Source organism: Acomys russatus, chromosome 13, assembly GCF_903995435.1.
Source record: "Acomys russatus chromosome 13, mAcoRus1.1, whole genome shotgun sequence".
Lineage (NCBI taxonomy): Eukaryota > Metazoa > Chordata > Mammalia > Rodentia > Muridae > Acomys > Acomys russatus.
Genome location: NC_067149.1, coordinates 69,876,659 through 69,903,915, shown reverse-complemented (window position 1 = coordinate 69,903,915; position 27,257 = coordinate 69,876,659). Strand labels below are relative to the sequence as shown.

The window sequence follows — 27,257 nt, the reverse complement described above, 5'->3', positions numbered from 1 at the left end:
TCTGCCCTTTAATCTCAAACTACCAGAGAGCCAACAAAAGTGTAAGCTCTCACTTCTGTTTCTCCCTAAATCAGTGGAGATACCCTGTGAACTCTACATGCATGTACACACCTCAGCATACGGTCCTGACTCTACATGCGTGCACACACCTCAGTACACAGTCCTGACTCTACATGCGTGCACACACCTCAGCACATGGTCCTGACTCTACATGCGTGCACACACCTCAGTCCTGACTCTATAAGCAAGCACACACCTCAGCACACCCCTGGCAACCGTATGAGGGGAGCAATTGAGGCTTCGAAAGGTTATGACTTGCCTAAATGGGAGAGCTAGGACTTAACACCAGGTGTGTGATACCCAAACCCATTCTCCAACCTCAGCACACATGGCCTGTTCAGATAAGAGCTTCAGTTATGACTGGGGGCCTTGGCACAGGGTCTATTTTGCTATAAATACACAGGGGTTCTTTACATTGCATTACCCAAGCACAAAAGCCTGTCAAGGCGCCAAGAACCTGGCAGATGCAATCATCCTCCCTTCACAGAAGATTCAATAAGATTCAAAAATTTGCACACAAAGGAGTCCCTGAGAACACACCAGAAATATTTAAAGATTCAGCTTACTAAATACACTGTGAGAAGAAATGCTACCTTAAAGAGTCTGCAAATGTCAGCAGCTACAGAGAAAGAGTGTGTGCCTCCTCCTGTCCCAGTTCCTAATGCAACAAAGCTCTCAGGCTGACCGACACCTTGCAGAGCTCAGCCACCTGAAGCCGACCAACACCTTGCAGTGCACGGCCACTTGAAGCCTGGGTGGCCTCTGCCCACTCACTGCTCTGTGGCCACCTCTGGTAAAGAGGCTGGGCAGCCCAGGACTAGCGTGTGCTGGGAGCACACTTGCTTAGGGATTCTAATTACTTAGGACCCAAACCTGAACCCACAGTTTGATTAAAGCACCATTTAACTGAATAGGAGTTTCTGTGAATAGGTTTTTCCCCCCTTTGAATCCTTCCTCATCTTCAAGGACTTAATAGTGGATACATGATCACGGAAATCTGGTTACTGTAAACTATACCGACCACCTGGACGTTTTAAACAGGCTGATGCTCCCAGGGGGATGAAGGGAGGCAGCACCTCCCCTGCTGTCTCTCTTAGAATCGCTGCTCCCTCCAAGCTAGACCTGAGAAGGAAGGAAACAGTAACCGCCCCACTACCTCCAGTGCAAGTGGAGGTTTGCTTTCACTCTGAGCTAAACCCGAGTGATGCTGGAAAAGTGTAAATCAAACCAGACAGCACCCGCTCGGGCAGGGTTTATGGTGAAACTTCTAAGCCTTGGCAGCAGGCTCCCATCTTCTTCACCCACAGGCGTTAAGGGGATCCTAGGAACAGTGCTCATATCTCTGGTCGCTGTCTGTCCTAGTTTGCTTTCTATTGCTGTGATAAACACTGTGGCCAAAGGCGACCTGTGAGAAAAGGTCTTTTACAGCTTGTACTTGTGGTCCATTATGGAGTGAAATCAGGGCAGGACCTCAAGGCAGGAGCGGAAGCAGAGGCCACGGAGGGTGCTGCTTACCGGCTGGCTCAGCCCTGCTTTCTTATATAATCCAGGCTCACATGCACAGGGCTAGCACCCTCCACAGTTGACTGGGCCCTCACACATCTGTCACTAATAAAGGAAACACCCCGGGAGACTCGCCTACAGGGGACTCAAGGAGCATGTTCTCAACTGAGGCTCCTTTCCCCAGAAGACTCCAGCTGGTGTCGAGTTGACAGGAAACAACCAGCACCACATGGTTTCTGGGGTTAGCAGAAGGGAAGGAAAAGCCACCAAGATGGAGCTCCAAGATAGAGCTGTACATGTGGCAGAGATGCCCTTTACCCTTCATGTTCTTGTGTTTCCCTCACTCCACCTTCAAAACTGTCCTTGCTGCAACATGAATGGGCACTTCTGTGGCATGAGTGACATAGTTAGGCACTGTGGGTGGAATGAGTTCATAAAAAGAAAACCGAACAGGAAGGGTACCAAGTCCCAAGAACTACGACCAGAGAGTACCTAGACCAAGGACCCTGTCAGGAGAGAGCACCTAGAGCAAGGACCCTGTCTAGAGAGAGTACCTAGACCAAGCACCCTGTCTAGAGAGAGTACCTAGACCAAGCACCCTGTCTAGAGAGAGTATCTTGACCAAGGACCCTGTCTAGAGAGTACCTAGACCAAGGAGCCTGTCTAGAGAGAGTGCCTAGACCAAGGACCCTGTCTAGAGAGTACCTAGACCAAGCACCCTGTCTAGAGTGAGTACCTAGAGCAAGGACCCTGTCTAGAGAGAGTACCTAGACCAAGCACCCTGACTATAGAGAGAGTGCCTAGAGCAAGGACTCCAAGCTCTCAGACCCTGCTTGGCTGCTGTGCCCCGCTGGATGCAGATTTCCAGATGTGCTCACACTGCTCCTGGTGTTAGTCTCCGTGATGAGGGAAATTTGAATGTTCCACGACACAGAAGCCCATTTCCCAGAAGTGAAAGCTTAACTTATGCTTTATTTTATTTCTTAAAGGACTTATTCATGGGTCTGTTTGTACATACACACACACACACACACACACACGTGTGTGTGTGTGTGTGTGTGTGTAGTTAACAATGCCTCTAAGTCACATGCTGAGGATACTGGCATCCGAACACCAGCCCTCGTGGCTGAGTAGATGGTGCTCTTAGAATCTAAGCCTTGGAAATTCAGCTTTTAGATCATGAACAGGAATGCAGGAACAGGTTCAACATGGATACAACTAGCATTTTGCTGAGCTGGAAAGTTTGCTGTGGGGGTTGAGAAACACTTATCAGAGCATCACTTCTGGTGATACTGTCAGGGTCTGTGAGGGAGCTGAGTGTGCGGTCACACACCTGCAGGGTCAGCACTTCACAGGCTGAAGGCTGAGGCTCACCGAGGCCAGCATGGAGCACACCATGCGTTCCGGGACAGTCTGAGCTAGGGAGAGAGACAGACAGAGGGAGCAATGGTGCTTGTTTGCTGATGTTGCTCATTCAAAGCAGACACGGCAGTGTGGGGGACAGATTTATGAACCTGCCACAGACGCCCTCACACACAGCCACTCCTCCGATTTCAGCCACCTTCTTTCTTGTCAACTAAGCAAACTACTAGTTTGATTTTCATCCATCCCAAACAAGCTATAAAGACCTAAAAAACAAACCAAGCAAAACCAGCCCTTCCTACTACTGAGTTCTCTGCCTATAAGACTTTCCACTACTCTCTTGATATTTGCAGATGAGGAAGATACAAAAACAGCCTGGCAGCTACTCGAACTTTTTCAAGGAACCAGTCTTTCCTGGCATTCTATTATGTGGCTGCTTAATATGTGTCACAACTATTCCTTTGAAAACTGAAGTGCACACTGCCCCTGGGAAGTCAGTGAGAAGTCGGGCCTAGCCTCCCGTCACCAGGTCGCATCTGCGGGCACAAGAAGTGACTGAGCAAAGATAGGGAAACACTTCTTCTGTGCCTTAATGTAAACACATGACACTATGCAGGGGACAGAGGGGTTAGTCGTCTAAGGGCACAGGGCCAGCCACCTGCCGGCCCTCGCCAGACAGAAGTTCTCTGATGACACTGCTCAATGGCCTGCTCGTCACCTACTGCGCAGACGTCGCTGTGCCAGGACGCCAACTACAGATGGCTTTGGCAAGACATTCCAGGTTCCTCTGAATGAAAGACACAGCTTAAAAGTCTTTGGGAAATGCCAACACACAGAGCCATATAAATAACATCTGTTCAGTGTAGACAGGGCAAGCTGCCAGTGCAGTCTGATGGTCTCAGGCAGCTGGAAACCTATCCACTCCTTCATGAAGATCTAGCAATAAGAGGTTCTAACAAGTTCCCATTTCACAGCCTTTACTTCTTCAAAGAAAGCACAGAAGTTTATTTATTTGCAGAGGGCATGTTTAAGAATTCAAACTTAGCCTGGCGCGGTGTAATCCCAGCACTCGGGGAAGCAGAGGCAGGCAGATACCCCTGTGAGTTCAAACCTAGCCTCGTCTACAAAGTAAGTCCAGGCCAGCCAGGGCTACATACAGAGAAACTTTGTCTTGAAAAACATAAAATTTTATATATATATATATATATATATATATATATATATATATATATATATATATATATATATATATATATATATATACATACACACACACACATACACATACACACACACATAGATACACACACATATATACAAATAAATAAATTAAATTAAAATAAAAGATTTCCAACTTCACTAATGAATATGTAGTCTTTAGGTAGCAGAAGAGGCTTAGATGAAAATAAAGTGTCAAGCCTTGGCCAGTTGCATTAGGTATAAAAGAAATGGGGTAAAAGCAGGGACCATGTTTGGGGCAGAGCACCACCATGCCTCACTGCTCACCTGGGAGGGAGCTTGCTACAGTACTCTCTTCAAACAGGATTAGAGGGAGGATGACCAAAGTTCAGCAGTTCACAGTTTAGTCTAAAAGGCACCAATATGGTGCTCATCCTTCCAAGAGTCCTGAAGTGAAGCGGAGACACATTTGGGGCTTGCTTAAGGGAAGGGTGTACTGCCTGAGAATGTTAGGAATAGTTTCTGCATCTATCCTGCTCAGAGGAAATGAAATCACAAGCGCCAAGGAGACAGCCATGGACAGCTGGCTGGTGTTTCTGTGCTTCCCAGAACCGACACTGTCACTGTACATGGAGCGCTCCACAGGCTTCCTGCATAGAGAACGCCAGCGACCTTCCTCTTCACAGAGGCCTCAGCACCAGCCTCACGAGCTGTTTCCAGGGAGATGAGATGAGGCGGTCTGGGAAGTGCTGACCAGACTGCACCTGATGTCCCAGCTTCCTGCTCCACAGACAGGGGGAAGGAAGCGTTGGAAAGGCCCCATCTGATACTGTGGTGCTACCTACCCACTGACAGTCCTGGCACCCGGGCAGCTGAAGCAGGGGGATGAGTGTAAGTCTCGAGGCCAGCAGGGGCTACAGAGTGAAATAAAAGAAAATAGAACAAAGTCCATGTCTGGGAATCAGCGAAGTCCTGCCTCATACTGCCCCACTGAACGGAAGCGGGACAGTGGGGATAACAGAAGTGGGAGGTTATCTCCCACAGAGGCTCATTCAGGTCTGTAAATGATGGACACCACAGTGAAGCACTACTCTACGCCTCAGAGACGGGCAGTGTCCGCCGCCCTTCCAGGACAGGAAGTCACTTCCCAGGCCACGTGGTAGGTCGCGGGCTTCTCTAACTCCAGCTGCAGGAGAATCTAATCCCTTCCTGTGCTCTCTGTGGGCACTGTAAGTACATACACACACATACTCAGGTGTACACCACACATAAAAGCAATTAAAAATTTAAAAATATATAAAGACATAAAAAAAACCAATTGGTCAGAAAAATATCTCTAACAACTCCTATGTGACAAAGACTACAAAGGCCTTTGGTTGTCAAGATCAAACAGTAACGCTTTGGGAGAGGCCAAGGAAGCACCCCAAGGCAGCTGGGAAACAGAACTCCCCGAAAGGCGCTTTCTTCCCCTGCAGCTCTGTACGCTGATGTCTCAGTGCCGCCAGAGGCAAAAGGTAAGCAGTGCAATTACGTCACTGGAACGTCCAATTACTCAGAACATACCCTTCCAAACAGCATACACCTCAAGATAACATTTGGTAATAGAAGAAGTACATTGGAAAGGAATATTTGTCAAATAAGATATCAAAACTTTGGTTACAAGCGACAGGGGTTCTAAGGTTGACTATCAAACTTACTTGTTGACAGACAAACACTACAAAAAGTTATGACAGTATCTGTTTTATAGGCAACCAAGACGCACAGAAAATGAACAGATAAAGACTATTTGGTTGGCAGATACAGCTGTTTGTATAAGTTGTAGCCGAACACTGTGGAATAGCTAAAACGAACAACTTGACTGAGGCGTAACACAGGCATGTGCCTTGGTTACAAATGAAGCATGGATTATGAATATTAAAGGAACTCATGGATGCAGCTCCCAGATGAAGCACGGTGCTGGGCTCCCATCAGTCATCGCCAGGGCCCACACACCACCCATGCAGAGGACCTGTAACCACAGTTAACAGAGCCCTACAGGAAGAGCAAATGTGATATATGTGCTCTGAGAAGTTCTTCAAAGGACGGACCTCAGGTCCACGAGCTTCCGGCATGACCAACCTGCAGTCTGTTAGGCTCCTCACCTACAGCCTGCCATCACCACCTAACAGCCACGCTAACATGCTACTTTTGAACATACGTAGCATTTACATTGGCCCTTGTCTTCACGGATTCTGCATGTGTCCTGCAGCTCTCCTTTCATGTCTGATATTCTATCTTAGCCATAAGACTCCAGGGGTGATTGTATCTTATATCTCAGGCATAGATACGTGCATTTTAATTAAAAAATAACAGCTAAGATCATAAATCTATCCACCCTTCTAGGGATTAAAATGATATGTGAGTTCCTTTAATATAGACTGATTATATTAATTAAAGGTTGCTCAATTTTAATCCACTTTTTATTTGACACATTTATAGTATTTGGTAAGATATTCCAACCTCCATCAAAGTCATTTTCTCATTTTCCTGTTTGGCTACCACTTGATTTTCTATCTCTTGCTCAGCTCCTTTGCTGTCCCGAGTCTGCCTGGGCTTCTCCCGAAGGCTCAGCCCTCATGTCTGCCTGGGCTTCTCTGGAAGACTCAGCCCTCATGTCTGCCTGGGCTTCTCCCGAAGCCTCAGCCTTCATGTCTGCCTGGGCTTCTCCCGAAGCCTCAGCCTTCATGTCTGCCTGGGCTTCTCCCGAAGGCTCAGCCCTCATGTCTGCCTGGGCTTCTCCTGAAGGCTCAGCCCTCATGTCTGCCTGGGCTTCTCCCGAAGGCTCAGCCCTCATGTCTGCCTGGGCTTCTCCCGAAGGCTCCGGCCGCGTCTGGGACGCTCTTCTACACTTAGCCCTTTTCTGTTCTTCTCTCTTCTGACATGTTGGCTCAGTTCACTCAGAAAGCCTTTTCCTCCCACTTCGCAGCACTCACTTTGTCCTGATCTTTCCGGTGACATCTCAACTGTTTTGTTTTCTGTCAATCCTATGTACGCTCTCTGAGGAAACAGGGCTTCTGGTATATTTGCTTCTGTGGTGTCAGTGGGCGTGGCACAGCTAGGGCTGGTTCGGCTTCTAACACTTGCAAACAAATCACCAGGACCCTGAGTGGCCATCACTCAGCATCAAATGTTTAATCTAACTCGTGCTGAACTAAACTAAATGTAAGTGAGATTTAGTGACTTTTCTGCACTCACAACCACCCACTGCTTCGCCTCTGCTTTCAGCATCAGCACACACCACACCGGGCAAAGTCTCCAAAGGAATGCCATCCTTCACAGAAGCTTCCTGTGGCCCACGCTGCTCTCTGGTAGAGAATGGGGCACAAGGAGCTTCAAGGAATACAAGGCTAGCGTGTGAGCCCCCATGCTGCCTCACATCTGAGACCTTAGCCAGGCTCTCTGGCCCTGAAGACCAGCTTGGGGCTATAGAATGTGTTCCAAGGCAGCCCAAGTTATGGAGTGAGAGAGGCAACAGTGATTCGGGGGCCCATTTCATCAGGTCAACAGCTGCAAGAAAAACTATCTCAAAGTATTTTCCTCCAGACACAGAGCCCAGAAGCTCTCTATTAGAAGCTAACATCTGGAAAACCACACCTGGACTAGAACGTTCTATGTCTGAAGACTAGTTTAACACCTTGGTGGGGTCAAACAGTGAGGGACAAGAAAACAGACAGCAGCGAGCAGATCTACCTCTCTCCCAGCAAGGAATCCAGCCGTCTCTTCCCAGGCTGCACTGCCCAGGGCTTAGGTCAGCTCTTCTCGCTTCCCTGTTTCTCATCTCCGTCCAGCTTCACTAAGAGCAGGAGCTGGGGAGAGCGGAGACCATGCTAGGGCAGTCTCCTGGGGAGAGCAGAGACCATGCTAAGGCAGTCTCCTGGGGAGAGCGGAGACCATGCTAGGGCAGTCTCCTGGGGAGAGCAGAGACCATGCTAAGGCAGTCTCCTGGGGAGAGCGGAGACCATGCTAGGGCAGTCTCCTGGGGAGAGCGGAGACCATGCTAGGGCAGTCTCCTGGGGAGCGTGGAGACCATGCTAGGGCAGTCTCCTGGTTGTTGCTGCCTGGAGACCATGCTAGGGCAGTCTCCTGGTTGCTGCTGATTGGCTGGTTTCTAATGAGCTCTGGGCCATAGACATGCCAGGTAAGCACTCTGCCACTGAGCTGTGTGTGCCCAGCCTGTGTAACAAGCTTAATACAGCAAGAACACAGAAAAGGAAGAAAAAAAGAGAAAGAGACTCCCCCAAGGAGAGCCAGCCACATTACAGGGAACACATGTGCTGAGGGCCCAGGGGACATGCCCGGATTTAACCCAGTGCGTCCTGTAGAAAACCAAGTCAGCCAAGCTCTTAATCCCACAGAGCTTTGTGGTGAGCTTTCAATGAGGAAACGGTGTGACCATCACACACGAAATATCCCAAATGACAGTGGGCTAGTGGTCAGTGCTTGGCAACAGCAGGATCCCAGACACATGCAAACACCCAACTAAACATACTTTCCTGAGCTGCCTATTCTGTAAGTGTGGAATCAAAAGGCTTCCTATCAAACACTGCAGATCTTCTGGAACATCTTACAGAACTTGGGCATCAGATACAGAAAATTTCAGATTACTTAAAGAATGACACTGGTGGTCGTGTGACAGCATGCACTAGGACACCTGACAGTCACCCCGGCTCTGTTAATGACAATGACCCCCACCCGACCCCGTTAATGACAATGACCCCCACCCGACCCCAGCAGGACTTCAAAGGATCAGTTTTAGAATTAGCCAAGAGGATGAAAAACTAGAAATATTTCTGCAGTAACCATGGCGACTTGGAAGAAAGTCCCAAAGTATGCGGTGGCAATGTGTAATGCTATCTATTTCTGACATCCTTCCTGTTAGAGGAATTCCCCAGCCCCGTGAGGTCCAGCCCTTAGGTAAAACTGAGCAAGCTCAGTCACCTCGGCTAAGCGCCTGCCGATCCTCTGCTAACTGCTCAAGTGAGCAGGACTCTAAGTCAGACGTGAGCACTGAGGCCTCGGCACAGGAACCTGCTTTCCTAAGACGGCCAGAAGCATGCGCCCGGGGGATGTGGCAGACTTGGCTATGTAGTGGCTTTTGGTACCTTCAGCCCATCCTGTGGCATAAATGTTGCTACTGCCCATGGGGTTTATCCTTAGCCCTTCCCTTTGGCCAACCATGCATTGGTTCTGAATCCTTGTAGGAGCTCACCCAGCGGGGAGGCAGCTTCTCACAGAGACTGGAACCTCAGACAGGTCAGAAGGATCCACAGCTGGCTCTGCTCCTGTAGGGCGGGAGCTAACTACCAGGAGACAGTAAAAAGAGAGCAAGAGTAAAGTGTGCAGCCCACGGCTGGCAAATGATTAACTTCAGGGATTGCTAAAACTCGGGGAGACCCAGTGGAGGAGCGGATTTCAGACAGGACAGTTGTTCCACTTTATAAGAAAGCTTTACAAAGAAAGGAGAAACTAAGCCCACAAAGCCCAATTCTTAATTCTACACGGAGCCCAGCATGGTTCACCACACAGAGAACTCCCAGAGGACAGAGTGAGCACTGGAGGGGATGGGAGAATGGGGTCCCTAGCTGCATACCCACACTGTGTGTCAGAGGCGAGCTCTGAGGCGAGCCCTATACCATGGCTGCACATCTGGCACACGCTTACATGGCCATTGCTTTTCAGGCATCCCATAAAGGGAGGGAGCACCTAGTCACTAGGGCTCATCTCTGAGGAAACACGGAAGCATTTTATCTTAGGGTTGCCAAGTGACAGTGTTTCACACTAGGGCTGATATGCAGCATGAGACCCCAAGATAAAACACTCAGTCTTCTCTGCAGGTGGGGAGCTGGGAGGCAGATGCTGAGGAATACACGCTCTGTCCCTTCATGAGAAAGTGCACACGGAGTGGTGTGTGTGTGTGTGTGTGTGTGTGTGTGTGTGGGTGTGAGTGTTTATGTGTATGTGTGTCTGAGTTATGTATGTGTGAGTATGTGTGTGAGTGTATGTATTTATGTGTGTGTGTATGCATGTGTGTGTGTGTGTATGTGTATATGTGTGAGTGTGTGAGTGTGAGTGTGTATGTCTTCTGGAGCATGATTCTAAGTTTCACGCGAAAGAGGTGATGGGGTATCATCTTCAGGGGACTCTTTATGGTTGAGGATGTTGGAAAGGAATTCAGCGCTGGGAGACACAGAGAGAGGGTGTGAGACACAGTTTGCGGTTCACAGGGGGCGTTAATGGGGAAGTGGGTCTGGAAGGGCAGCGACGGTGGCTGCGCCTCTGCCTCCTCCATGGGAGCCGGACATGGACACCTGATCCTCCATATACAGGTGTCCTCACACATCAGCTTATCTCCTCCTCCTAGTCACTGCCGAAAACTCAAAGAGAACATATGTGTGCATGTGCATGTGTGCATGTGCACGTGTGCACAACATTCAAATGGACCACAGCACCTTCATCTGAGGTGAATTTGAAACACCGAGAAGGACATGCTATAATGAAAATCAGTTTTAGGGGATGGACAGACAGCTCAGTGCTGAGTGGAGCTCCCAACACTCACAGGGGCAGCTTACCATCTGCAGCTCCACGTCCAGGGTGATCTGACACCCTCTTTTGTCTCCGTGGGCGCCTTCTTGCATATGGCACACATAAACTCACACAGATATACCCATAAATAAAAAGAAAAACATTAAAGTAGATATACAGGGTATAAAGCAAGTGAGACCCAGCAGAGGATGGTGGGCTGAACCCATCAGCAACGAGGGAAGAAGGGAAGGTTCCAGAGATGATAAACACCCGTGGCCAGAGCGAGCAGGAGGAGCTGCATGGGCACCACAGCCCAGAGCTGACGAGTGTTAGCAGAGCCAGCCCTGTGACTGTCCAGCTAAATTCCCTCCTTAAAAAATAAAAAGCAGCCTGAAATTCTCGTCAAAGGCCAAGCAGTGCACTTCATTCAGAGAGAACATGGCGGCAGGAGACGACCACGGCCCCGTCTCTCACCACACTGGCCTTCCTTCGGACACGAGTACCCGAGAGGTCCCTCACTGCGGCCTGTGAGTCAGCAGCTAACAGACTGCAGGAAAGGCTGCTCTGTCTTCATAGGAGAAGAGACGCCACATCTCATGGTGTTTCTAAGACAGTAGAAAGACGGCAATTTGGGGGGTGGGATTTTTCAAAGCAAAAATGATGGTTGTGGAGATACACATGACAGAAAATAACACCACAATAAAGCAAACACACTAAGACACTACCAAGTGTCTTTTAGTCATGAAGTTATTTCCTTCCTACTGAAAATAAGGAAATAAGATGATAGTTTACAGATTTACACTTAAAAAGTGGTACCTGCTTCATCGATTTCTTTAAGGCAAAGAAAGGTAAGCATGGGGTCTTCAGGTCTTCATAAGCACGTGACTAGAAGTGACCTGTCATCATGACCACTCCTTAACCTTGCATCCAACTCCTAGTGGCCATGTCTTTGACATCCACAAACTTAACTGCTATTGTATTTCTAAACATCCTGCGGGAAACTCTTCTAAAAGCTAGTTCAGGGTCTGAAATTCCCTCAGTGTCTTTCTCTCCTGACAATTTCATCTCTCTCTAGCTAGCACTATAGACCTCAGAGAAAAGGACCGACCACAGGAAATGCTCAGAGCATGCTGTTCACCTCCATGTCACTAAAGAATTAAGCTTTTGTTTTTAAAATACTCTTTGAGCCAACTGACCTTCAAGCTTTAACAAAATGGACAGCTTTCAGAGACACTGGGACCATGACTCAGTGTTCTTAGCTTGCTACAACCAAACCAAACAAAGCCTTATTTTAAATAACAATGAATATGTCTGGATACACTTCAAGACCCTGGGCGGCCCTGGCAGTCAGGCTCCTCTTTCTCTGAGTCCTGAGGGAGAGGGAAGCATGGCTTAGAGTGAATTTGGCTTTAGCCCTGTAAAGAAAAGTGCTGAAGGATGTTAGGGTCCTACTGGAGGCTTAAGAGCAAACTGCGCAGACTGCTGTGAGGCTAAGACATGGCTGGAGGCAAGAACAGGCAGGCAGAGGCCTGCGAAGGCTCCCGGCAGAGTCTAACCACAGTTGGGAAGGAAGGGCCTGTAAGTGGGTTTGTACCTTGAAATAGAAACTAAGTCTGAACTGCTCTACAGTAAAGAGATTTGGTCTCTTACAGGAGTAAGCAAACTTCCACATGCAGACTGTGCTGTCCACTGCCTTTCCTTGGGTCCTGGCTGCCAGGCTTGATCTCTGCCCAATGTCCATTGCAGCTATGGGAACAGTATGGTGGGGGCAGGCCTGTGGTACTGTGGTAGAGCTACTGAGCCTCCCTCCGAGGGTCTCCCGGGAAACTCCTGCACAGGATCAGACATCTCTCTCCCCAGCTGCCATGATCTTGGGAGACGCTGGGGAGTGTTAGTAAAAGGCTGATGAAAGCAGGGCTCCAGGATGCAGCTTCCTCAGCGCTGCAACCCATGATGGGCAGGGCTCTGCGAGACGCCGCTGTTTGGGGGATCCTGAGGCGCCTGCAAGAACCCCCACCTGTGCTCTGTGAGCAAACCCAGGAACCCACTGGTCTCACCAGTGGCCTTGGCCTGACGACACTTTCTGGCTGCAGTTCTCTGACGGGCTGGACTGCCTCATGGAACTCAGTTACTTAGCTGGACAGTGGAGATGAACATTCACTGTGATTTCACTTCATCTCTCCTTAGCGTCTCTCTCTCTCTCTCTCTCTCACACACACACACACACACACACTGACACATACACAAACACACACACACTGACACATACACACACACATACTCACATTCACACATATACACAAACACACACCCACTCACACCCTCTCAAACACATACACACACACACACACACACACACACACACACACACACACACACACACACTCTCTGACCCCGTGGCTGTTTGCTAAGGCTCCTCAATTCCTCCTTGTGCTAGCCTCACTAAGACCATCGGGCTGCTGACAGGGAAGAGGAAGGGGATTCTCAGGAAGTCACTGTCCAGCATCTTATTCTGTCCATCCTCCCGGCTTCACCCTGGGCTAGGGACAGCAATCCAGTTTTCTTTCTTCTTTTTCTTTCCTTCCTTCCTTCCTTCTTTCCTTCCTTCCTTTTTTCTTTCTTTCTTTGAGCCCCATGCTCAGAAAATAAAGATAAAGAAGATCTCCTGGAAAGAGTCCATATTTCCCATAGAATCACGACAAAAACATCTGTGTGGGATCAAGTGCAGTTCAGGGTGTTCCAGAATTTACTGTGTATCTGAGACTGACCCTCAACTCCACCATGCCGGGGTCACAGGCATGCGCCACCACACCTCGACTGTCATGTCCACTGTGTCCATGAGGGGCTGAGCCAAAAGACGAAGCAGAGATCCAGGAGTCGGAGGCCACTTTCTGCCCTTGTGACTTGGAGGCTGATGCTGCTGAGCTTTGGAGCAATGAGACGTGGAGCCACATCTGCTCTCCTCAGAGATGTTCTTAGACCAGCCTTTCGGAGGACAGGCTCCATCACCACTGTCACCATTGCAAGCTCTCACTTCGGACCTCCACAACTTTCTCCACACAGTCTTTGGGTTTCCCTCTAGGTGAACCATGAGACTGTCAGCCATCACCAGGAGAACACTCACTGTTGGAACCATTTCTAGACAACGTCATCAAACTCTACACCTGCATCCAACATCGACGTCCTGGAGGGTGCGATGGTCAGACCAACAGACAGGGGTCTTAGCATGGCCTCTGCTCATGTCTGTGAACAGTCCCAAGAGTGTTCTCATATGCAATGACACTTTAGATCAAGAATGAAGGCCAAGAAATGTGAAATGGAGGTAGGCTTGAAATTAAAGTGTACTTTATAAAAGACTATACATTTAGGGTCATTTCTATAGTTCGTTACTAAAGTGTACTTTATAAGATAAGCCCTCAGGGAAGGATTTAGGGCAGCAATGGTCATTTAGAGCACTCTTTCACGGATTCCGAAGCTGTACCCCGTCAACCCGCACGGCCCGCTGGCTTTGCTAAGCTTCACATTCGGGGAGGGGGCTCATGGGACCACCTGACAAACAGCTCGTACTGGCCGATTTCACCGACTCTGATGGTTTCAACAAAGACAGAGAACTGAGAAACAAGTCAACAGAAAGTGCAACCATGAGGGCACAGCCCCCACTCTCATGTGCCTCAGTCCAGGAGGGCAATCTCAAATTATGACATCCACATCAAAAGCTGCAGTGGGTCCCGTGGGCCAACACTGCCATGCATCCTTTTCCGTCTCTAGAGCTGGTCCAGATCACACGGGAGGGATGCTTAGCTAGGATGAGGGAAGCAGGAGGGAGGGGCAGAAGATGACGCTGCTTCTGCAGGGATGCATAAACAATTTAAAGAACTCCTGTAATACAACCAATTTATGCCAAGACCTGCAAAGCCCTGGACACACCCGGCAGCTGTGAGTGAGCACGCTGTTCACACTCTTGGTGGAGGTCACAACTGTAAGGGGAGTGAGAGCAGCACAAATGCTAACATTATGACGACAAGCAACAAGGACTGTGGTGGCTCTCTAAAGCCATGTGTAGTTCCAGTGACTGTGACTATCAGAAGCAATGTCCACACTGGCTCAATGTTGCCGTTAGCAGCTTAAAGCGAAACCCCAGAGAACTGTAGCAAGGCAGGCCTTATAAGCCCAGCTATATGAGAAAATTCTAACAATGTCTTGGCCACAGGCCTTTGAAGTAAAGATAATTGCTCTTTACTCTCCTCTAAAAATCTAAATTGAAACAGTCCTCCCAGTGAACGTTGTTTTCCTAGAGAGGAGTTTGAAAACACAGGCCATAATTCTGGTTCTTAAGGGGAAAAAATAATAAGCTTTTATTACATTTGGATGAGATTTTAGTTTTAGGAATCGCCGCCTGGCTGTGAGTGGCCGCTGCTCACTGGATGTCAGTCACACTTCCTCCCTCGTGGCGAGCTCACGTGTAACAGTCTCAACTTATGGGATGGGCAGGAACTCCTCATTGTAGCCTCAGGGCGATCGGCCACTGTAAGTCACACATTCTTCCTCCCCAGAGAAATGTCTGGGATGTGGTCTTTCCATTTCTCTGTACCCTCCTTTGTACCAAGAAAAGCCTGTAGCACTACCGGCTATAGCACTGGGATGGCAGCTTATATGCCAAGAGAAACACTTCTCCAGAACACAAGAGCCCGCCAACTGTCTAGTGCTGCGGTGAGCGAAGTCCTCCATCACCGGCTGGGGACAGTGCTGCATGGACCAGAGGCAGGAGGCAGCGATGCACTCAGCTGCTGAAGCGTAAAGCCAGGCTGAGCACACCACTTCAGTGACCAGGTGTGGCCGAGTGTTCCTGGAAAGCTTTATTTCCGGAAACAAGCAGTTGGGTGGGTTTGGCCTATTCCTGGTCTAGAATTGCAGGTACTGCAAGAGAGTCTGGAAGCACAAAAATTCAGTAGAGTAGTAAGGCAGCAAAGCAAGTCAGCACACCTGCGGTGCACAGTCGATCTTAGGGTAAGCATCAGGCTTTCCTGGTCAGTTCCCTCTCCAGAGCATGGATAGCTAAGCCCACTGACCAGCAGACAACTAGTAAACACTATGTAAAACCCCGGGGGATGCTAAGCTAAAAAGCAACAGCTTTTCTACTTCATACCAAATTTACAAAACCAACAAAGCATTTTCCCTCACCTTAGAAGGCTAGGTTTTGTAGAGGAATTTTTAAAAACATCATTGGGCTAAATATTTATAATAATTTTAAACCTACAAGCTGTCTCATTAATTTCTTTTCATGAAAATTCTTGTTAGTAGGATATTTTGATTCCCCTTGTTTTTGTGGTGGGGAGCACTGGTGCAGCACTGCCACTGACGTAGTGAACGGCACTTGGGGCGCCTGATCGTGTGCAGAGCCTTCCTTGCCAGAGGGGAAAACTAACTCCAGATGTTTGGACTAGATGAATGACAGGTGTGTATGAACTTTAACATCTCTGTTGATGACACTCAAAACCAACAAAAGCACCATTAACACTGTTCTCACGGTGCAATGTTAATTGTAGTGCCATCCTGAGTGTGTTTTTAACGTTCATGATAACTGATTAGAAAGTTACTGGTGTAGACACTTACAAAAAGCACCCCTTAAGTGATAACGTGTGTGTGTGTGTTTTCAGATATCCATGTAAAATTCTTTGTGGACACTCCAGGAAACGTGTGACCCCTGAGGCTGGAAGAGAGAATTAAGGAAAGGGAGGGAACTAAGGCTCTCACGCGTCACCCTCTCCTCCTCCCCCTCGGGTTTCTAGGCCCCAGACACCTTGATCAGAAAGTCACTAACTAGTATATGGTGCTTCAACTAGTTACACTAAAACAACAACAACGCAACAACAACAACAAGACCCTCACAAAACAGCAGATAAATACTAACCCCTTAGCATGTTATGCTCTGTGTTCACCATCTTACAAATGATTACATGGCACCTCCATCACAGATCCAACCTGCATTTACCTAAACATTAATCTTTTGAAAAAATATTAAAACAAAACACTTAAAAAAACACTGTAAAAAAAAGCACCTCTTGTGGTAATCTATGTATTTTTTCTTTAAAGAGTATTTATTTATTATGTATACAGTGTTCTGCCTGCATGTACACCTGCAGGCCAGAACAGGGCACCAGATCTTATTATAGATGGTTGTGAGCCACCATGTGACATTTTGAATCGTCCAATCTACCTTTCTAAGTACTTTAAAAACAAAGCGAACAGGGCAGTGTGGGGGAGAGAAATGCTCATTTTGGATGCAGGGCTTTGGGGAAGGGTCTGAGGAGATGAAGGGGCCACAGAGCTGGGAGCAGGGAGGGCCTGGCTCCACTGGGGAACTTCTTCCAGAAAAGACTGCTCAGAATTCCAAGGCTATAACTCTACATGTAGGAACTTAAGCCGGCTGGGACCCGGGTCTACAGGCTTTGAGGGTTAAGAATCTTACGCTTAATCTAGTGGTTTGTTGTTGCTGCTGTTGTTTTTAAGCTAGAGAAAGAAAAGAAATAGTTTTACCCTGAAAAAAAAAAGTGTTCTTTGATGAAAAGACCAAACCACCCACCCAAACAAACAAACAAAAACTATCATCCAGAGGAAGAGGTAGAGACAAGTTGCCCCAAGTTAGTTTTTTTGGAAAGAGGCAAGAATAATAGGAATTCGCTAAAACAAAACTAAATGAAAAATGTTTCCTCTAAGTTGGTTTTTAAGCTCTGGATGTCCTTCAATTTCCAAAATTTCTGTAAGTCCCAAGATGATGAAGTAAAAATAATTTGAAATAGTGAGTATGTTATTTTAAAGGAAGAGGAGGCACAGAATTAAGAATCTCCACTTTTCAAAGGTGACATATAAAAGAAAAAAATTGCTGTTTTCAGTTTGAGTATTTTCTTGTACTTTTCAAAGTTAGCTTTTCTTTTTGGGAAGACAGATACTCAAAGTTTCCCACAGCGTATTCCCACAGTAATACAACGGCAACCCCAGGCAAGCAGCACTGTTCCTACAAGCACAAAGCTGCGCTCTCATGCCAGTCAGTGACAGGACTGGGATAACTGGAAATGACACCAACACCATCTTGAACCCACATTTCCATTGGTGAAACCTTCTCGGTCACCGCGGCCTGTGACCTTCACAAGTCAAACCAGGATCCTTCTCACAGGCAGGTGTAGAAGGAGTGGGAGGAACACAGGTCAAATGGCCTAGCCCAAATTAGTTCTTTTTAGACATTTATTTGACACACAGGTATCAGAGGCCCCTAAAAAGGCATTCTCACTCTTCGTAGAGGATTTTCACAATAGCCACACAGTACCCTTTGAAAGTAATATAGCTTTGAAAAAGTTAAAACATAACCCTAAAAATGATCTTGTAAATTTCCTTTGTCACATAATTTCCATCCAGACTAACATCTCAAATACAGATTGTTGATTCAGAAAAGTACATTAAATATGTAGAAACACTTCAAATGTCTATCAACAGACAAATAAAGAAAATATACCCAAACAATCCATCCGGCCTTGAAGAAAGAAAGTCTACAGCAGCTGGCCCAGCAGGAGCCTGAGAGCATCACACTAAGGAAAGCAGCCACAGAGCATCACGCTAAGGGAAAAAAGCCACAGAGCGTCACGCTAAGGGAAGCAGCCGCAGAGCATCACGCTAAGGGCAAGAAGCTGCAGAGCATCATGTTAAGGAAAGCAACCATAGAGCATCATGCTAAGGGAAAGAAGCCACAGAGCGTCATGCTAAGGGAAGCAGCCGCAGAGCATCACGCTAAGGGAAAGAAGTCACAGAGCGTCACGCTAAGGGAAGCAACCACAGAGCATCATGCTAAGGGAAAGAAGCCACAGAGCGTCACGCTAAGGGAAAGCAGCCGCAGAGCGTCACGCTAAGGGAAGCAGCCGCAGAGCATCACGCTAAGGGAAGCAGCCGCAGAGCATCACGCTAAGGGAAGCAGCCGCAGAGCACGGCTTGTTCTGCTGAGTAATCATACTTGGGCTCAGAGATCCAGTTCATAGAGCCAAGGCTGAGGGAAAGAGGAAGCCACTGATGAGCCACCACACTTTCAGTCAGAGCGAAGAGTAGCTTCTACTGAGTCTCTCCTCAGCACAGCACCTCTGGTCAGTGGTGACACCTTGGAGCACACTCCTGAGGAGGCAGAGCTCAGTATATGGGAATTATTGTATTTTACATGCATATGCCAGGCATGTAAACAAATCACACTAAAACAGAGTCCGTTTGTGGAACTGGTTGCGTGTTTGTCACAATGACTGTGCATCCCACTAACAGTACTTCTTACATCACCTGTTATGCATACTCACGGTCTGTGGAAAGACAGTGAGTGAGAGGCCGTCCACTTCCTGAATTCTGACCAGCACGCCCTGGCCTTCAGAACTAGAGCCAAGTGATACTCACTTGCTGACTGTAAAGAAATCTGAGAGAACCACAGCCGGGCTAACAACAGAAGCTTGGCGGGCACACGCAGGTGCCTACAAAGCCTTAAAGGAAATCTGCAAATGCATGGCAGCCCGGCTGGAGTCTAGAACTGGCTTGCTGAGTGTGTTCAGCCAGAAGCTGCTCACTGCTGCTTTGTCCCTGTCCGACGGGTGCTTATAGAGATAACTGTGCAATGCATAATTATTTGAAAAATCACCTTCCGAGGAGATTACTAGTTTTATACGCAGGGGAGTTTTCAGGCTTTTGGCACCACACCACGTGCGGAGGCGGCTGCTGTCACGGAGGCACCTGCGGGATCCACGCAGGACACTTACCCTTCGCTGCTCTCTCACGTACTCCACCAGCTCGGCTCTTGTTCTCTTCACTGCTTCCTCCATAGCTTTTTCACTCCGCTTCTGTTCTTCCGCTATGGCTGCCTTGACAGCTTCCTGTTTGGGGTTGGAAAGCAGAGTCAGTGCAGCGTGCACCCAGACACCCTTGTGTTGTTCGTCTGCTGCGGCTGCAGCCCACTCCCTGAAGAAACCAGCCCTTCCCTCCACGCCGGGCAGGCCTGTCCCCATCACACTGCCTTCCTGTCCTCCCCATCCACACGCAGCTTCATAGTCATCGAATGTGGTCAGTGAGTGCTGACCGAGCCCCATGCCAGGCCAAGATGCTGGTGGCTGGACACCAGGTCAAACTCCACCCCTTCAGCCGCCGTTTGGAACTGGAGCTCTAGGGAGGAGAGAGCAGTGTGCACCTCATTGAATTGGGCATCCGGAATGCAAGGGATTTCAGAATAGCACATAAGCAAAAAGGGGTGAGGAGGAAATAGTTCAAGAAAGACAAACAAACGTTTCAGAAAAAAAGAATATTTTCTGCAAAAATAGTGATTTACCCTTATGCCTTTAATTAAATAAAATAAAGAAGCTGGGCACAGTAACACACACTCGTAATTCCAGCACTCGGGAGGCAGAGGCAGGCGGATCTCTATGAGTTCGAGGCCAGTCTGGTCTACAAAGCAAGTCCAAGACAGCCAAAGCTACACAGAGAAACCTTGTCTTGAAAAACCGAAAATAAAATAAAGAACATTGCATGACTCAGATGAATGCTCCACAACACAATTACTTAGCTCGCACCTGTCCGCAGAGGCCGGGCATGCTATAACTGGGTGGCGTCACCAGTGAGTCTTCTCGTCGCTTTTGATTCTTGAGGGCTCTCCCTACCGTAAGGCCAGTATAATGCTTAGATAAGTACATGTGACCCAGAAAATAAACATGATGATTCACTATTGCAAGTCTACTTACTGTAGGAAAGTGTGAGCACACAGTGATGTGCATACAAGTGTGTAAACACACGTGTATAAACCTGTAAACATGCAGATGTGTACACAGAGCAGGCAGGAAACTGGACATAAAGACAGGATCGCACTGTACACAGTACTTTCTATCTTCTATTTTCTTAGGCTCTTACATTCTTTTACAGTATGATTTGTATTTCTTTATAGAGTTACATAATGACTTATTTTAACCAGTTCTTAATTAGTAAACCACATTTATCGAATGGTTAAGTTTTTTGGAGTAAATGCATGATTTGTTTTTTATTTCTATGTATATTAAATGCAAGTAAGTGTTATTTTAAAAGTTATCCATGTTGTAGAAAGGCACAGACATCAAGTGACTATGAAAGGCAAAGATCAGGTTTCAGATGCCACAGAGTTCTCAGCGTGGCCAGCAGCCTTCTGCTAAGGTGTCCTCTGCCAGACTGTCTGATAAACACCGAGCAGAATGTGTGAAACATAGCTGCCGACCGTGGAGCTGCCCATGTCCTTCTCCGATGAACTGAGACTTACTCGTACAAACAACATGAACAGAGAAACAGTGTAGAAACAGATTTCAGAAGACACTGGGGCCAGTGGATGGTGTGACCCTAAGTTTAGGGAGCTTGCCGGACGACGCCTGAGGGACAGGCAGACTAGTTCCACGGGTTGCTTGTCTGGAAGCTCTTGTGGAATAGCAGAAGGAGAGGAAGAAGGAAAAGCAGGACTCCAGAGAGCCTGGAAGCTCAAGGCTCACAGCAGTGACCCCCCCACCTCCGAGGGCTCCCTGTATGCATCCCTAGTGGCCTCCATTCCTGCCACTTGAGGTTGGCAAATGTGGGTGTGGCCAATTCCCCACAGCCATCCTAGCCCCTCAAGTCAGCATCTGCCTGACCTTCCTGCCACACCCCTCAAACTCACTTTTTAAAGTTTTTTTTACAAATACATATATATTATTACACATATATAAAATAAACTACAGACGGCAAGAAGAACCACGATATAATCAGGAATTATATGTTACATTCATAGTGTCTTGGCTATTTGTATTTGGCAGCCTTGAAGAAAACATATTTCTCATCTTGGTGAGTCTAAAATTCTGAATGTAAATCAATATCTATCATTTCTATCAACTTAAAACATTTATCTAGATCTAAAAACATCTTAACCCCTAAACAACTAAGCTTAATTGTAAAACTAAACTATCTGGTCTTCAACCCCATCAGAGACTTGAGAATAAATAAAATTAATTACCCAAGTATACAGGGAGTGCGGGTTAGCAGCTTCCAAAGTGGAAAAAAAAAAAAAAAAAAGACAGACAGTTTATTGCCTGAATAGTCACCCAAAACTCTGTAACAGTGGAGCATCATCTTCAGCCTTCAAAGAGATGGCTTCAAATGTGGCAAACCAGCCACTGGGCAAAATGTACTCATTTCAGCCACAGACAGAGCTCTGCCTAAAAGTGGGCAAGCTTGGATGCAGGTAGAGTCGATGGCCAAACTCTGCCAAGACAGGGAAGCAAGTCCTCAATAGTTCCTACCTCACAAATACATCTGTCAGATGTACTGGGCCAGAAGGCTCAAACTCACTCTTAATCACGCACAGACAAAGGAGACGCGCAGGTGAATTCTCATTCCCTGTTCTGTGGACAAGGGCCGTCCTGTGCACTAAAACATTAAACTTCACTGTAATTGTATGTGAAGTTATTATATATCTACTAAAAATAAAAGTAACAGACACCTGGATGTTTCAGGCAGGAGGAACCGAGTTCAAGGCCAGCCTGGGCTACAAAGCAAATTTAAGGCTAGCCTGAAAATTATTATAAGACCTTATCTTAAAATAAGAAGTAAAGAGAGCTGTGGGTATAGCTCAGAGGTAGAGTATTTGTCTCCAAAGTAAGTAAAACCATCCCAGTATAAACTGTCTCTCCGGCCAAGCTACAGTCAGCAGTGTGCAAACAGGAAAGAGTCACGGGTACTTTTTGTGCTTTTCTGTGTGTCCACAGAGTTCCATTTCCACACACACCTAAAGCTCAATCTATGGTTCAGAAGGTTTTTCCAGACACTGACAGAGTAAAAAGAAAAATTTGTATTTCAAAATCCACGTACTGTGCCTTTTAGGCCCTATTGACTTTGAAGTAATTAATCTGAACGGCAACGGATGCCAAAAGGAAAACATCACGTTCTAGTGGGCTCTAGGACTGCCACCAGGAAGCCAACACTCCTCATCACCTCAGATGCGTACTAGCGGGAGGCAGGGTGTGAGCGCTGGCACCTCAGGGGATGGGGACAATGAACCCTGAATTCTGCCACCCTCAGAGCCACCTGCTTAAAAAAATCCTCTTCTTACTATGTTGATTTATACCAGTAAGTTATAAACAGTCCCCGTTGTATCAGAACCTCCACAATATTTTGTTGAACTACTGGGCCCAGAAGCGCTAACGGACTCGGACTCCTCTCTGGCGTATTACAGCACAGTGTTTGCTGCAGCACCTTGCTCTGGCCGTGGTTCTCCATGCTGAGGATCTGGGCGAGCTCAGCTCTGCAGTCCGCAGATCTTCACTGCACTCTCCCTGCACCTGTCTGTGATCAGCTGCTGAGGCCACAACTGCAATGACCTGAAAGAAGTGTCAGAGGCAGGGACGCCAGCTCTCTTACTGTGGTCGCCAACCCTCTAGAAAGGGAGATGATTAAAAAGTTTTGTTGTTGTCGCAGAAAAGCCAGATGCACTTTCAAAACGAAGAGCGAGAGCACAGATGCTGCCTAGGGCAGGCTCACGGATGCTGCCGCCGCTGCTGTGGCCACACTGTGCTCAGTGTGCTTGTGAATTTGCTAGCCACTTCTTATGCGCGTGGCCACAGTCTCAGGGCTCGCCACTCTGCAGTGGAAATCCAGCCACACAGCTCACCACACAGCCGTCTTGAGGAGAGACCTCCGCAGGAGGAGATCTGGGATTCCGGCTCTTACGTCTTTCTGCCCCCTCTTCCACAATGTTGCCTGAGCCAGGGATGCAGGGGCTGTGAGACAGACTCACTAGAGACGGGCTCCCCACGGTCTGCTGATCTCCACAGAGGGTCCAGCTATGGCTTTCTGTGATGGTCTCCACTTGCTGTACGTAGCGGCTCATTTGACTTAGCCAGCAAAGAGTCTCAAGGGCAAGTGAGGCTTGTGTGCTTGCTGATGGTGGCAGGCTTGAGGGACCGGATGAGCCACATCTCTATGTCTACACTTCTCCAGAGAAGGCTTTTACAACTTCCTCTGACCACTGAGTTTAATATTTTCAATATATGTTCTTATTATCTTGGTATAATAAACACAGGCCCCTGTACTGGCTGTTCCAACCCCAGCACAGACATGGCAGCCCACAACTGTCTGTAAGTCCAGCTGCAGGGATCCAGCATTCTTTTCAGTCCGCCATGGGTAGCAGGGATACTTGTGCACAGACACGCATGTGGGGAAAATATCCATACACATAAAATTAAAACTTAGAAAAAAAAATCTTAAAGAGAAAACACAGACTCTTCTCTGTCTGGTGTGCACGTCTCTGTCTGAGGAATCAAGGCGAGCCTTTAATAACTTATCTCCCCCAAATCTTCCTTTCATCCCCTGTGCTCATGAGCAGCCATCTGTTCATACTTGACTCTTTGCTTGTGTTTTCAGAGCTGCACACTAAAGCAGGTGGCAGCCTTGTGCCTGCAGCTGCAGCCTGTGGCCCACTGGCCTTTGCTTCCTTGGGGCCATTTCTTGTAACATGTACTCAGGGATTTAACTTGGGCTGTCTTCCAGTTCTAGGGCCCTCAGCATTCTGAAAACCAGGATGGTAGTGGCTGGAGAGGCCGAGGTTCTCAATATTCAGCACAGGGCCGCACACTTCTGCTGACCGCTCACTCAGGAGGACAGCTGCACGTCCACTGGGCGCTGCTGACCGCTCACTCAGGAGGACGGCTGCACATCCACTGGGCGCTGCTGACCGCTCACTCAGGAGGACGGCTGCACGTCCACTGGGCGCTGCTGACCGCTCACTTCAGGAGGACGGCTGCACGTCCACTGGGCGCTGCTGACCGCTCACTTCAGGAGGACGGCTGCACGTCCACTGGGCGCTGCTGACCGCTCACTCAGGACGACGGCTGCACGTCCACTGGGCGCTGCTGACCGCTCACTCAGGACGATGGCTGCACGTCCACTGGGCGCTGCTGACCGCTCACTCAGGACGACGGCTGCATGTCCACTGGGCGCTGCTGCTGACTGGGAGACTTTGCCTTCTCCTTTCTTACATCTTGTTCAGCCTAGAAGCCAAACACTGGCTCGAGGCTCCAGAAGGGGAAACTACCCTGAACACCACACACTCTTCCCCTGGAGGTGTCCTGCTTCTCAAGTGTCTAACAATTTCAGATTCGACACTGCTGACTGTAGCTTGGCCGGAGAGACAGTTTACATTGGGATGGTTTTACTTAGTTTAGTGATAGGGGTGACAAATGTTTGACCTCTGGGCTACACCCACAGCTCTCTTTACTTCTTATTTTAAGACAAGTTCTCATAACATTTTTCAGGCTGGCCTTAAGTGTAGCTCAGGCTGGCCTTGAACTCCGTTCCTCCTGCCTGAGGCACCCAAGTATCTGTTACTTTTATTTTTAACAGATACATAATAACTTCACATACAGTTATAGTGAGATTTAATGTCTTAGGGCATGTATATATATCGTGTTAAATCAGAGTATTCGCGGCAAGTCCTACAGACACCACGTGCAGCACCAGCAGAGGAGTGCGAGCTCCACCACACTCATGTCCCTTCTCTGCTGCAGAAGTCAGCTGGGGCAGGAAGAACACACTTGAACACCACACTGCACCACCAGCCAGATGCAGCTCGTAGAGGAACGGGCCTCCATCCTTGCCTCAGGTGCCGGGTTTGTCCTTTTCCACAGTTGTCTGTCTGTGCAGGTTTGCTTTCCCCAGTGCTCACCTGTCCCTCCTCCACCGTGTCAGTGAGCCAGGAGGCCCTCTTCCTACACGTTAAACACCCCGTGTTTCTAGAGAGCACCCAACACGCTCTCCTGTTTGGGTCTGTCATGCTCAAGGCTCTCATGAGTATCACCATGAATGTGAGCTCATCATTAGTTATTACTTTTTAATTTGGCCTCATCCAATATTTCAGGACGTTGGCAAGATGCAGTCAGGATACAACGTGACGCTGTCTGGTCCAACTGCCAAGGCTGCTGTTGCCACCTGGAGTCCAGAGAGTAAAGTCTTCACAGGCCCCTTTTCCATCAGCAGCTGGTCTTGGGGACTTGCTTGATCTCCCTAGTTTGATTCCCAGCACCCACACAGCAGTTCGCAAGCACTTCCGGGGGATCCAACACCGTCGTCTAACAACCAAAACCACAGGCAAGAGGCAGGCATGCAGCGCACTGGCTGGCATGAAAACAAATCACTCACGCACCACAGAGTGGAGTATGGCTTCTCTCTGAGTGGAAGAGGCAGCAGCCACAGAGGAGGGAAAGGGCTGGGGCAAGACTGGAGTTCATGCTTCCTTCTAGATTCTGTATTCTTGACAATTAAGAGCGCCACTGAGCTTCACTTGCTACGAACGAGGTTCCTGTCAACTACTTCAGTAAAAACTACAGGACGAATGAACTTAAGGCCAAGATGTCAGTACTGAGAGGTTTGGGGTTAGGAAAGGATCTGGCTTGAGACGCTCTGACAGAAACGCCATTTCCTTCTCAAGGTCTCCTAGGTGGCCATGGACAATCTCTTGAAGAATTTAAGTCCTGATTATACTATCTGTGGCTTTTGAGAAAACAGTGCCCCAAATCACAGTGCCTGTGGTTGGTTCTAAGCCACTATGAAAAGACTGCAGCGTCAGACAGGGCTCCGTGTCTAAGGACACAGAATCCTGGCAGAGCTCTGCTATTAATGGCCCTGTCCCCTGTGTAGCCTGGTGTCCTTTACAAACACACGTCCCCTTCTGGGCAAGGATTTTAAATTAACTCAATGTGAAAATAAGTCCGAGTTACAAACCTTCCCTTTCATGTCTCAAAGAGGTCCCCTCTGTAATACTGCAGGCTTAACTAAAACAGCCCTCAAGTAAGGTCTGGGGAACCCCTGCCACAAAGGTGAGTGTGTTTCCTGCCTGTGTGCTCCTGTCTCCCCAGGAGATGCCAGAGTGAGGGCTCTGTAGGCCAATTTCACAGGTGGCCTCTTGCGTGTCCCTCCTCAGGGCGGTTGAGCGCTCAGTTGGCTGACACGAGGCATGGTTGGCCACGTTTTCCTCTTCTCTCCCTTCTACTGGACTCAGCAACCAAGAGAAGACATTAATTTCCATTAACATGGTCATTTTCAGGTCTCCTGTTTCTCTGAATGGCTGGGCTATACAGAATTGGGGCCACTCTCTGGGGACCCACACACTGCTTGCTCCTGCTTAAGGGGTTGACAAAGCCAGTGCTGGCCTCTGTTGCTCCGCTGTGCACACAGGAGAGTGAGCATATAACAGGATGCAAAAGCTCTGCCATCAAGTGGGCGACACAGAGGACAGGTGTATGGGCAGAGTCACCTCCACCACCACAGTCTGAAGCAAACATATTATTTATAGCTAAAGATGGCCACACTCCATAAAAACTTTCACAGAGCCCTGTCCACAAAGAGTTTTGCTCTAAACAGCACCTGTACCATCTCAGTGCCACACCACCCTGATGAGGCCCCCAACTTCTTCAGACCAGTATTTCTTTCAAGAATTTTCCATTTAAAATTTTAATTTAAAAAATTTAAGGCTAGAGTCAAAAATATGTCTTTAACATCTAAAAGGTGCCACCTTGCCACTTCCAAGCAGAGCTTGT

General features: G+C 48.1%; 1 protein-coding gene across 2 annotated transcripts in view; it reads right to left on the bottom strand.

The window, feature by feature from the left end:
* The window catches only part of Ccdc91 (coiled-coil domain containing 91), a 174,974-nt gene that overhangs the window by 8,794 nt on the left and 138,923 nt on the right, over positions 1 to 27,257 (bottom strand). For both annotated transcript variants that reach the window (XM_051155612.1, XM_051155613.1), the window contains one exon: positions 19,446 to 19,559. In XM_051155612.1, the coding sequence (XP_051011569.1) occupies positions 19,446 to 19,559 (114 nt within the window). The remainder of the gene's footprint in view (positions 1 to 19,445; positions 19,560 to 27,257) is intronic.